Raw genomic sequence first — 13,133 nt, 5'->3', positions numbered from 1 at the left:
TTAGAATACTTAGAATAAAATACAATAAACTACTAGATTAAAATCTTCCTCTTTCTGACAGAATACTGTTGTGCCCTGGGTGAAAGTAAAACAGTGGACAATGTTTAAGTGTATTATTTTTATTTTGCAGTATTTGACAACAGTTATACCTTATGAGAAGAAGAATGGGCCGCCATCTGTTGAAGATCTCCAAATATTAACAAAAAGTAAGAAGGGAAACATGGCAAAAGAACCAGTTGTGTAGGAATGGTTCTGAATTTCACGTTTCATAATACAATTTGTTAATGTGATAAAGTTGTATAAAATGCTTTTGATGTAGATAGCAATATCGTCTTTTGTTGGGAAGCAGTGTGGTTTGTATTAAGATTGGTGATCTATTCATGTTTGTACTGGCATTGTTGCCTTAATATCTTAAAGTGAGAAAGGGTCCCTTTAGTTCATTCATAAGTGCACGCTCTGTTATAAACAAGCCTCTATTGCTCACTACTTAGAACCAGCCTAAGTAGGTTTTTCTCTTAACCCCTTTACTGCCAGGCTTTTTCCCTCTCCTGTGCCAAGACTTTTTTCTGCTATATGGGATAGTTTGCACTTAGGCCCCCATAACGTTTTGTCCACATAAGCTATCCATGCGAAATTTGCGTCCTGTTTTTCCAACATCCTGGAGATTCTAAAGGTACCCGAAGTTTGTAGATTCCCCTGATGGGAGCCGAGAAATTAGCCAAAATACAGCTAAAATTTGGCGTTTTGGGGAAAATGAGAAAAGAGTGCTGCAGAAGAAAGCATCTGGTTATTTCCCTGCAAATGGTATCAACGAAGGGTCTGCAGTACTAAAACCGCCATCTTCCCAACTTTCAGGAACAGGCAGACTAGAATCAGAAAACCACCTTTTTCAACACAGTTTTGGCATTTTACTTGGACATACCCCATTTTTCCTATTTTTTGTGCTTTCAACCTTCTTCCAGTTAGCGATAGATATGGATCGGAAAACAGTGGGGGATCCCGGAAAAGAATCTCCCTTGTGTGGGTGCCCAAAGCAGTGTCAGCCTAAAAACATGTAAAAAATTGCACTTATCAACTCGCTGTGATAACCCCTCAATCGCTATACGTTTTTTGGCCTTTCCCTGTTGCAGGCACTTGGCCTAAACACACATGCTGGGTGTTAGGAAATTTGTGCTGGCTCGATGATCCCAGACAGAAATGTGAGAAAACTTGATTTTTCTAGCTAAATTTGAGGTTTGCTGTGTTCAGAGAGCCCTGACCGGATCCCAGGCTCCTGCTGGGCCCTCGGGCAGACGCTCCCCTCCTCCAGCCTGCCGTACCCGGATCGGCCCGGGCCAGGGAGTCCACCAGGCCCGGGAAGGCTTCCCTTTCCGGTTCGAGTTCAGTGGCTCCAGCCAGGCCCCAGGCCAGGGCTCTGGCAGGCCCCGGGGTGGAAGCTCCCATCCAAGGTTTCGTCCTCTGGCACGCTGTGTTCCAAGGCACCTGGGACAGGGTACGGGGAGGCCTCCCCTGCGTGGCTGCCCCCGCCGGGCCTTGGGACAGGCACTCCCTTCCTCCAGCCTGCCGTACCATGAGGGGCCCAGTCCTGGGAGTCCACCGGGCCAAGTGAGGCTTCACCTGCCAGTTAAGATTCAGGGGCCTGAGGTGGGAGCCCCTGCCCTGGGCTTCGCCCTCCGGACCAGCAGGTGGCAAAGCACCCGGGACAGGGTCTGGGGAGGACTCCCGTGCATGGCTGTGTTCAGAGAGCTCCGACTGGGCCCCGTGACCCTGGCCCCTGTTGGGCCCTGGGACAGTTGCTGCCTTCCTCTGGCCTGCCATAACCTGAGGACCCCGGGCCTCGGAGTCCTCCAGGCCCGGGGAGGCTTTGCCAGCCAGTTTGTGTTCAGGGGCCCTGTTCGGTTCCCGTGGTGGGAGCCTCCACCCTGATCTTCGTCCTCTGGCCCCTGAGGCCAGGGCTCCTGGGGAGTCTTTACGTCCTTGTGGTCCGGCCATCTGTTCGCTCCGACAACTTGGGTCATCTGGTCATGCTCCATGCGTTCATATGGCACGTACAGATGGCAGACTGCCTCAGATGTCCCAATGAGGGCTCATTTGCTTCCTCAAGCCCAGCCAGGGCTCCCCAAGGTCGGGTGCATTCTTGCCGATGGTCCTCTCCGTCCCTCGGTGCGCACGGAGTACAAGAAAGGGGGGTAGCCTTCCTCCGGATTACTAGGAACAGTCTACTCCGGATCTACTTGGGGTCCAGTAGTTCTGGGACTAGTAACAGCAAGGGCCTGGGCCGGTCTGCAATGGGGGCCCAGATATGCAGCCACCTTGAAGCCCTCTCTCATGGGTCTCTCCTCCACACCTGGCTTCCCACAGAGCAAACTGACATCCCTGAGCCTGGGGTGGGTGCTCCCTTCTTCCAGCCTGCCGTACCCTTGAGTGCCTTGGCGTACACTGGCCCAAGGGAAGCTTCCCCTGCTGGTTTGGGCTCCTATGCCTGAGGCCCAGGCTGCAGAGTCCCCTGCAGGGGTGAGTGCAGTCTCCTTATCTTAAGGCAAAATGCAACCAGATGACTGTCCTCTGAACGCAGCCACCTGGTTGCTCTGAGACCCCACAGCATCAGATTGCACTCTGTGCATCACTATGGTTCATCCATATCGCCGGGCTGACCCAGGAAGGTTTCCCTTGCAGGTCATGCTCAGGGGCCCCATATGGGTCCCGGGGTTGGGGTGGGAACCCTTATCCTGTTTTTCATCCTCTAGCGTGTAGCAAGGTGCCTGGGATGGGGACCTGAGGGGCTCAGGGAGGCCTCACCTGCATGGCAGAGTTCATGAGTCCTGTCCAGGCGCCGCCAGGCCCTAGGGTGGGCACTCTCTTCCTCCAGGCTGCCACATCATGAAGGGGCTGGGAGTCCACTGGGCTGGGGGGAGGCTTCCCCTGCCAGTTCAGGTTCTGGGCCCAGGGTGGGAGCCCCTGTCCTGGGCTTCGTCCTCCGGCCCACTGGGTGGGAAAATGCCCGGGACGGAGTCCTGCAAGCCTCTGGTGGGCTTCGCCCGAATGTAAAGAGGCCTCTGGGCCCTGGGTCAGTAGCCTGTCGAGGCCCCCATCAGAGCCCCGTGCCTGAGGGCGCACGAGGGCTCTGAGAACCCAGGCCTCAGAGTCTCTGTCCCCTGTAGGGGAGAGAGCAGGCTCCTTATGTTAAGGCATGGTGCGACCAGGTAGCTGTTCTCTGAGCCTGGCCATCTGGTCACTCTTCATGCATTCTTATGGCACAACCATAAGGCCGGGCTGACCCAGGGTGGGAGCCCCATCCTGGTCTTTGTCTTCCAGCCCCCGAGGCCTGGGCTCTTGGGGAGCCTTACGTCCTGGTGGCCTGGCCATCTCGTCGCTCCAACAACTAGGGTCATCTGGTCGCGCTCCTTGCATTTCTATGGCATGTTCTGATATCCAAGCTGTCCCGGAAGTCCCAATGAGGGCTCCTGAGCTTCCTCAAGCCCAGCCAGTGCTCCAGGAGGTCAGGTGCGTTCTCGCCGGTGGTCCCCTCAGTGCGCACTGAGTACAATAAGGGGGGGGGGCAGCCTTCCCCCAGATTACTAGGGACAAGGTATGCGAGACCCCCTTGTGGTTTAGTGGTTCTCAACCGGGCGTTGCCACGGTCTGGGCCTGGGCTGCCCTGGGGCCTGGGTGTACAGCCACCTTGAAGCCCTGTCTGATGAGACTCTCCTCCAAACCTGTCTTCCCAGAGAGCAAACTGGCATCCCCATGCAAGGTGGCCTGCCCTGCCCTCGCCCTCTCCCCCACTCACTAGGTAAGCTGGTCCAGCCAGCATTGTACTCTGATACTTGGTCTGTTTGGGGATAGACTGCTTGGCCAGCCTCAGCTGTTGTTTCAAGCAAAGAGCTTCCACCCCACCAGGGACTGTCTGATTCGAGGGCCTGCTGTTCGCAGAGGCCCTTCCCTTACCTGGCAGAGAAAAGGCCAAGCAGCCCGGCAGCTTGTGCCCCTCCAGTGGTCTGACCAGAGTGAAAGGGGTTGGGTGGTGCCAGGTCCTGCAAGCTGCCTGGCAGTCCAGGCACCTGTGTGCTGTCACCCTCCTTCACCCAGCGCATTTTTGCAGCATTTCGGAATGGCCATTCCGTGGGGTGTCTCTGCTGGCCCAGGCCGGCAGGCACCTCTGTCTCTCGCTCAGGTTGCGCCTTGGCCTGGCTGTCTCTCTGCTGTGGAGATGGCTGGTGCCCATACAACCGCCCTGCCCTCCCTAGCAAGCCCCAGGCTGGGACATCTCCACAGCAGGTGAACCCTTTTGGGGTGTGAAGGTCGGCCCAAGACAGGCATGTGGCACACCCACCTCCAGCAGGTGCAGCTACCTGGTTGATCATGCCAGTAGCATATGCGCGTCTCAAAGATTAAGCCATGCATGTGTAAGTACACATGGCCGGTACAATGAAACTGCGAATGGCTCATTAAATCAGTTGTGGTTCCTTTGATTGCTCCATCTGTTACTTGGATAACTGTGGTAATCCTAGAGCTAATACATGATGATGAACGCTGACCTCCCATGATGCGTGCATTTATCAGGCCAAGACCAATCCGGGCTTGCCTGCCCACTTTGGTGACTCTAGATAATCTCTGGCCAATCGCACATCCCCCTGACAGCGATGATACATTTAGATGTCTACCATATCAACTTTTGATGGTACTTTCTGTGCCTACCTTAGTGACCACGGGTAATGGGGGATCAGGGTTCGATTCCAGAGAGGGAGCCTGAGAAACGGCTACCACATCCAAGGAAGGCAGCAGCGCTCAAATTGCCCATTCCCGACTCTGGGAGGTATTGACGAAAAATAACAGTACAGGACTCCTTTGAGGCCCTGTAATTGGAATGAGTACACTCTAAATCCTTTAACAAGGATCCATTGAGGGCAAGTCTGGTGCCAGCAGCTGTGGTAATTCCAGCCCAAATAGCCTATATTAAAGTTGCTGCGATTAAAAAGCTCATAGTTGGATCTTGCGATCAAGCTGGCGGTCTGCCCTGAGGTGAGCAACTGCCTGTCCCAGCCTCTGCCTCCCAGCACCCCCCTGATGCTCTTGACTGAGTGTCCTGGTGGTCTAAAGCATTTACTTTGAAAAAATTAGAGTGTTCAAAGCAGGCCGGTCGCCTGAATACTTCAGCTAGGAATAATGGAATAGGACTCCAATTCTCTTTTGTTGGTTTTCGGAACTGGGGCCATAATTAAGAGGGACGGATGGGAGCATTTGTATTGTCCCGCTAGAGGTGAAATTCTTGGACAAGCGCAAGACAAACCAAAGCAAAAGCATTTGCCAAGAATGTTTTCATTAATCAAGAACGAAAGTCGGAGGTTTGAAGACTATCAGATACCGTCGTAGTTCCGACCATAAAGGATGCTGACTAGCGATCCGGTGGTGTTATTCCCATGACCGGCCAAGCAGCTTCTGGGAAACCAAAGTCTTTGGGTTCTGGGGGAGTATGGGTGCAAAACTGAAACCTAAAGGAATTGACGGAAGGGCACGACCAGTACTGGAGCCTGTGGCTTAATTTGACTCAACACAGGAAACCTCACCTGGCCTGGACACAGAAAGGATTGAGAGATTTATAGCTCTTTCTTGAATCTGTGAGTGATGGTGCATGGTCGTTCTCAGTTGGTGGAGCGATTTGTCTAGATAATTCCGATAACGAGCGAGACTCCTCCATGCTAACTAGTTAAGCGACCCCCAGCGGTCAGCGTCCAACTTCTTAGAGGGACAAGTGGCATTCAGCCACACAAGATTGAGCAATAACAGGTCTGTGATGCCCTTGGATGCCCGGGGCTGCTCGTGTGCTACACTGAATGGATCAGCATATGTCTACCCTTCGTCAACAGGTGCGGGTAACCCGCTGAACCCTGTTTGAGAAAGAGATTGGGGATTGCAATTATTTGCCATGAATGAGGAATTCCCAGTAAGTGCAAGTCATAAGCTCGCATTGATCAAGTCCCTGCCCTTTGTACACACCGCCCATCCCTACTACCAATTGGATGGTTTAGTGAGGTCCTTGGATCGGCCTTGCCGGGGTCGGCAACGGCCCTGGTGGAGCACCAAGAAGATGATCAAACTTGACTACCTAGAGGAAGTAAAAGTCATAACAATGTTTCCGTAGGTAAACCTGTGGAAGGATCATTAACGGCGGAGTGGCCCGAGAGACCGACGGCACCAGCCTGAAACCCTTTGCCGCCTCCAAGAATGGAACACCAGTAGCCCTCCCCTCGTGCTTCCTGGCTAATGGAGTGGTGCACAGCCACTGGGGTGCTTGGGAGAGGACTAGGCGTGGGGTGGGCTCCTCTGCCCATAGAAGACTTGACCCTCTTATGCCGAGAGTGGCAAAATGGAAAGCCCCTCCTGAGGTGGAACCCACGCTCATCCAGCATGATCATGGGAGGGAAACTGAATTGAAGTGCCTCCCCAGACTGGGACCACCCCCTTGAAAGCCCTGCTGGCTGGGCTCTCCTGCGCCTGATTCCCAGCGTGGATGTGGATGAGGAGGAGCTGGGGCCGTGAGGGAAACCTGTCTCTCCTCGGTGGGGGTGTGCTGGCGGGGGGTTCTTCCCTTCTGGCCCCTCTGACCAGGGCAGTGGGGATGAGCTATTCCCCCCAGCACGCTGGCATGGCTCGGGGCTTCCTCCTTAAGCGGGTGACCCTCAACACACAGGGGTAGAGATCTGGTGGCGGATAGCTGGTGTGCATATGGGGTGACCCTCCCTTGTTGCCACGTACACAGCTTGTTCTGGTCACGTTTGGCCAGGGTAAGTGTTTGAAGACTCGTGTAGTCCCTCTTGGTCCTCTGGGAGGGACTGGCGGTGGTGGGGCTACCTGGCCCCTGTACTGCTCTGGGAGCCCCCCCCCCCGCGGCGCCTGGCTGCATGCTGTGTGTGGTTGGCCTGGCTGCATGCTGTGTGTGGTTGTCTGTGGTGTCCCACGGCTACCTACGCACACAGCCTTGGGTGCACACCTCTATGGCTGCTTTCCAGGGGGGGGGGGTGGACCAAATGCTGGCCTCGGGTTTCAATCCAGGAAAAAGGGTGTACTTCCATGTCCCCCTGTCCCCTGCAGCCCAGGGGATGGTGGTCCTGGCTTCCCCCACTGCTTTGGCATCTGACTACAACCTCAGATCAGGCATGGCAACCTGCTGAATGTATGAGGATGCGGACAGAAGAGGGCTGCCTCCGTCGCCCTTAATGCGCTGCATGTTCGTTGGACATCCCGTGCAAAATCATTTGTAAATTACCTGATTTTGGGTCCGGATTTCTTAAGTAGCAGAGCAGCTTCCTTGCTGCGATCTATTGAGTCATCCTCCGAGCCAAGCTTTTATCTCCATCTGTGGGTGCCCATGTCCCCCACCACCACACCTAGTGGGGGTAGTGGGCCCTCTGCTACCAGGCCAGTGGGGAGGGAGGGGGTCATGGGCCCGTGGGAGGCTGCCTCAACCAAGTGCCACCCGGCACGGGGGCCCTCCCACTCCTGCTCTGACCCACCAGGTGCAGGGATGGGGGCCACAATCCCTTGCAAGTCAGCAGGGCAACCAGATGATCAGGGTGGGAATCCCTGGTCCACATAAGTCACCAGGAGGCAAGCTGTCCTGGGAAGGAGCCTTTCAGAGTGCACAGACACTCTTAACTTCACCATGGTGACTGTCATGCTGCCTCAGTCACTCTGGCCGCTGGGTCATCCCAGGCCATCTGTTCACCGAGTCGTCCTGGACCATCTGGTTGCTGGGGTAGCTGACCAGCTGGCCTGCCGGCTGAGCGACCAGATGGCCGGTGGGCCGAGCCGCCAGGCTAACTCAGACTTTTGTCTCCACCCGGGATTTTGTAAGCCCCTAATAGTCGAGGAAAATGGGCAGGCCAGTGGGGAGAGGGTGTGGGGCAGTCCAGGCTTAAACCTCTTGGTCACCCCTTGCCCAGGCTCCAGGAAGGTGGAAGGCACCCACCCAAAGGCAGCACCCTGAACCCACGGTATGGTGAAGACAGTCACTACACAGGGCAGGATGGCTATAGACCGGAGAAGAAGCTTGTGCTCCTCCACCAGGTTCGGGCCTAGAGCAGTGTCTAGCCCTGCATGAAGGCCTAGCACCCCCTTCCTGCCAGGTGCTGAGCTGGAAGAAAACCCCGGGAGAGCTCCGAGAAGTCCTTAGCAGGGTCCATACCAGAAAGCAGCGCTGCAGCCGAGGATGTAACCATTACACCCTAGGCACAGAAGGAGTTAAGGAGACATAGTATTCTTTCTACAAAGGGCTATGAAGCTACAAGTCTCGTAAGATTCCAGGTTTTTCCCTTGGATGGAAGTGAACAAAAAAAACATTTCACATGGCCCAAAAAGGTACATAAACCCCTTCACAGTATCAGTTCCTGAGCATTCAGTGCCTCTGGCCCATTCCCAGCACCTGTTTTAGTGATATTTTAGTCATCTTTAGTTTTTTCTGGTTCAAGGTGGCAAAGTTACTCCTTCTACCCAGGGCTATGGGGCTCCAAGTCGGGTAAGATTCCAGGTTTTTCCCTTGGATGGAAGTGAACAAAAAAAACACTTCACATGGTCCAAAGGGTATACAAACTCCTTCCCATTGTCAGTTCTGAGCCTTTGGTGCTTCTGGCCCATTTCTAGCCTCCCAGCACCAGTTTTAGTGATATTTTTGACATTTTTAGTTTTTCTGGTTCAAGGGGGCAAAATCACTCCTTCTACCCAGGGTTATGGAGCTCAGAGTATGGTAAAATTTCAGTTTTTTCCCTTGGATGGAGGTGAACAAAAAAAAAAACACACACTTAAAGTAGTCCAAAAGGTACACAAACTCCTTCCCAGTGTCAGTTCTGAGTCTTCAGTGCATCTGGCAGGGTGTGCCCTGGCTGGGTCTGGAAGCTATGACTGGGCCTGGCTGAGTGGGGAAGTTATGACCGGGCACTGGTTGAGAGCTCCTGCTGGCCGTGGGTGGAAGCCCCACTCCAGCCTGCCAGTCCGCAAATGTAAATCAACCATTTGCAAGTGCTTCTAGGTAAGTAAACCTTGTAGTGGATCCACACAAAACACACCACATATTATTCCCTTAGTGACTAATTTCCAAAAAGATGTGACGGAATGGAGAGAGTATGCATGGATGGTAAAAAGCAAAGATAAACACCAAAACATTATTGAATACATTCCAACTAGTGCACCTCAGGCATACTGGTTGGATTTGGCATGAGGGTTAGTAAACGGTAAAAAAAAAAAAAAAAAAGCCTTTATTCACCAATGACTTTATGAAATAAAATCCCTAAATATCATTGATAAATCAACCGTTTACAAGTACTTTTAGGTAAGTAAACTTTGTGGGAGCCACGCAAAACACACCACATTTTATTCCCTACTCTGATGACGAGGGCGCGCCGTGCGCGTCAAACGTCATCAGATCGCGGGGGCAGGAATTGCGGCAGAAGGTATTCCGTTGCCATCCCCGGTGGGGGCCTGTGAGTGGGTGGTCCACAGGGGGGAACGCAAGCACTTTCCCTGTGGGTCGGTCCCGAGGATGTAATGGTTACGTCTTGGCACAGCAGCGCTGCAGCCAAGGACGTAACCATTACGCCCTGGGCACAGAAGGGGTAACTAACCGGAATGGTCTCAATTGCGCTATGGAACACTGATCAGATCAATTACAACTGTAGCATCTCATGTGCAGCAATCAGCGTGTCCTTAGTTCTGAGTCTTATCACTAATCAAATAGCTTTTCAGTGCATTTGAAATTGAAGTGATAATAATGATCTTGCTGTATAATGAACTACAACAATTAGGCGAGTAATCAGCTCATGCAGCAGTGCATGCCATTTGAATTGGATCACTTAGGCGAGTAATCAGCTCATGCAGCAGTGCATGCTATTTGAATTGGATCACGTTGATTTCAGTTGCAGCTGAAAGAATGCTGAGCGAATAATTAGAAAACGAGTGGTGCCTCCTAAACTTTATTATTGGGATTTTTGTTTAACAGTGGTGGTTATAAAGAGTGGGTGCATAGCAGTACAAGCTAAAAGGGTGTTAACAGTAAGCATGTCAGTGTTGTCAGCGTATGTCTACTGGCACCCCTGTGAATTTGAAGACTGGCTGCACCTCTTTTAACACAGAAAAAATGAAAGTAGAGTTCTTTGAATCCCACCTCCCAAATAATAGTTATTTCCTCTCTGTGATGGACTCTCCCCTTAATCTAAAATAATGGGTACATCATGGTAAACTCAATCGGCTTAAAATTTTGTCTTTTGACCTTTAATGCCGTAAAATACTGCTCAGTGAGGGGTCCAAATATTCTTGTGTGCAACAATGTGTTCTTCCTGTTTGCTGACCTTTAGGTTTGGTGTTAGCCAAAATCTTTTAATTTCACTACAATTATATGGGTAGTATTTATACCTCCAGGGACTTTCAGCAATTCCTCTTCACCAATTGATCCCTTTATGTGTAATACACATTTTTCTTCCACGCACTGCAGCAAACAGCATGGGGTCAGAACACTTCAGCCATTTGATAACTTAACTGTGAGTGAAAGCATCATGCCCTTTCATAAGTAGCGCACAAAAACAGCTCTCTCCCCTGCCACAAAGGAGCTATTATGTTAATATATGCTTTCTGACACCAACAAAATACTTGTTGCTTTTAGGCAGTATTTGTTTAGGTTGCAGTCTACCAGACAGCGCTGTCTGGTTTGCTAAAGGTATCTTAAGGACTGTCAAAACGTTTACCTAAGAATGCCTTCTGTTCGTTGATTGCCATTGACTTTGTGGTTTGTAACTCACATGTTCTGGTGTTCTATTTGCTGGCTTTATTTGTTCTAGGCTCACCAGGTTGAGTTTGTCCCGCCTGTTGCCTAAACCGTGTTTACGGTATTCATCCACACACTCCCTTTCTGTAAACACACCATTAAATCTTGTTCTTATCTTGTCATATTTGCTGTTCCTTCAAAGACTGAGGTCAAATGTTAGGTGCTGTCTTCATTGCGCTTGTTTACTTTCCTTTTTTTGCCTTCAAACTGAGAAGATTTATGTGAAACTCTTGCAGTCTACTGGGGGTAGGAAAAAGGTTTTTTTTTCTAGCACACAACAACATTTAAATGAACTTTGTAAGTATTTCAAAATTTATCAGAATTAGGAGCACAAAAGAAGCACATTTTTGTTATTTCTAAAGTGTTGGAAACAAGTACTTTAATATAATCAGAACAACTTATTACACTAGGTGACACAATTTCCACACATTTTTGTTTGTGCATTGTATAGTTTAATTAGTAAAACTGTAGGTCTGTGCAAATCTAATGGCTATTTCAATTGAAAATGTGTTGTCAGTAATGGCAGTGCGCCACTCCACACATGCATACTGCACTCTACGCCACTCTACTCTACACCACTCAACACCACTGCACTCTATTCTGCACCACTCCACACCACTGCACTGTACACCACTCCACTTTACACCACTCCAAGCCACTTCGCACTATGCCTTTCTGCTCTACCCTGTACTCTTTGCCACTCTACTGGTCGCCACTCTACTAGACACCACTGTACTCTTTGCCACTGCACTATACACCACTCCAGTCTAGGCCACACCAATCTACTCTGCAAAACTCCACTATAGGCCTCTCTGCAACACTGCACTCTATGCCAATGCACCCTGCGCCAGTGTACTCTATTATGTAACACTCAACTCTGTGCCCCTGCACTCTACACCAGTCCACTGCATGTCACTCTAATCTACTCTGCAACATTGTACTCTCTGCCACTGAACTCTACGCCACTCTACTCTGCACCATTTCACACTACACTACTCCACTCTGTCACTGCACTATACAGCATTATAATCTATGCTACTCTGCACCTCTCTATGCCACTGCTCTGTATGCCACTCAAATCTACTCTGCACTCTGTGCCATGCATCCGTACTCTGTGATACTGCCTTCTGCGCCCCTCTACCCTGCACCCCTCTACCCTGCGCCACTCTACTCTGCGCCCCTCCACTCTAATATGCACCACTCTAATCTATACCACTCCATTCTACAATGCTGCATTGTGTGCCGCTGAATTTAGTGCCACTGCACTTTGCACCTCTAAACTCTGCAACACTCTGCCAATGCACTCTACCCAGTCCACTCTACGCCACTCCATTGTATGCCACTCTGTGCGACTCCACACTGTGCCACTCCAATACACTATACTCTCTGCCACTCCACTCTACAACACTCAACTCCACTCTTAGCCATTCCATTCTACATTACACATGACTCTGATCTGCACCACTAACTTTTAGCCATGCTGCACAGCACCTTTGCTTGTGTACAACATGACTAAAACACATTGGCAAAGCCAAAAGCTCTTGCGTAGGCGAGATCTATTGGCTTTGCCAAACCTTGTTTTCATATATATTGATGTGGGCTTTGCACCTTTCCCAACAATTAAGTTTTGCAAAAACCATTAGTAAACAAATCAACCACTGACAAAGCCAAATGGATGGCAGTCAATGCCAAACCTCTCTGTTTGCTGGTGCTTCTTTTTGTTTAGGTGCCCACCTCATCTGCAAAGTGTCCGTTGTCTTCTAAGAAGTCTTTACAACAAGCTGCTAGCCCGAACATACTAAGAGAAAGGGGCCCTTACGTTTCCTATGTATAGGATTGTTCCCTTCCTCCTGTGTGTGACACTGGCTTTTCAGAATGTAACGGACTTTGAGTAACACGTCTGCGGAGATGAGGCCAGAAGTGTCGGACGGTAGTTCTTTGGCGACTGAAATTGGATTTGGCTTTCTGGAAGGTCGTAGAGTACCTACTACAATTATTACAGAAACGGGTGTAGCTCTTTACAAGTATCTGAATAAATAGGCAGTGATCTATACGTTTCTTTTCCTTTTCCAGTCCTTCACGCTATGAAAGAGGACAGCGAGAAAGTGCCAACTTTGTTAACAGACTACATTTTAAAGGGTGAGTTTATATGTCAACAGTGGTATTGCGTTTTACAACGTTATTATTTTAAAAAGTCTCAATCGTTTAGTATGTGTATCTGAAGCTCTCATGAATGTAGAGTAGAGGATTGTCATATCAAAAAAGGAAAACTATGTTCAAAGTGGGTAAGGACGTCCAAAGATATCACAAATGACCACTA

General features: G+C 50.6%; 1 protein-coding gene across 2 annotated transcripts in view; it reads left to right on the top strand.

Moving 5' to 3' along the window:
- FEZ2 (fasciculation and elongation protein zeta 2) overlaps window positions 1-13,133 on the top strand; it is a 351,080-nt gene that overhangs the window by 316,746 nt on the left and 21,201 nt on the right. For both annotated transcript variants that reach the window (XM_069234674.1, XM_069234675.1), the window contains 2 exons: window positions 131-206; window positions 12,887-12,952. In XM_069234674.1, the coding sequence (XP_069090775.1) occupies window positions 131-206; window positions 12,887-12,952 (142 nt within the window). The remainder of the gene's footprint in view (window positions 1-130; window positions 207-12,886; window positions 12,953-13,133) is intronic.

Source organism: Pleurodeles waltl, chromosome 5, assembly GCF_031143425.1.
Source record: "Pleurodeles waltl isolate 20211129_DDA chromosome 5, aPleWal1.hap1.20221129, whole genome shotgun sequence".
NCBI lineage: Eukaryota > Metazoa > Chordata > Amphibia > Caudata > Salamandridae > Pleurodeles > Pleurodeles waltl.
This window is presented reverse-complemented; position numbering and strand designations above follow the sequence as displayed.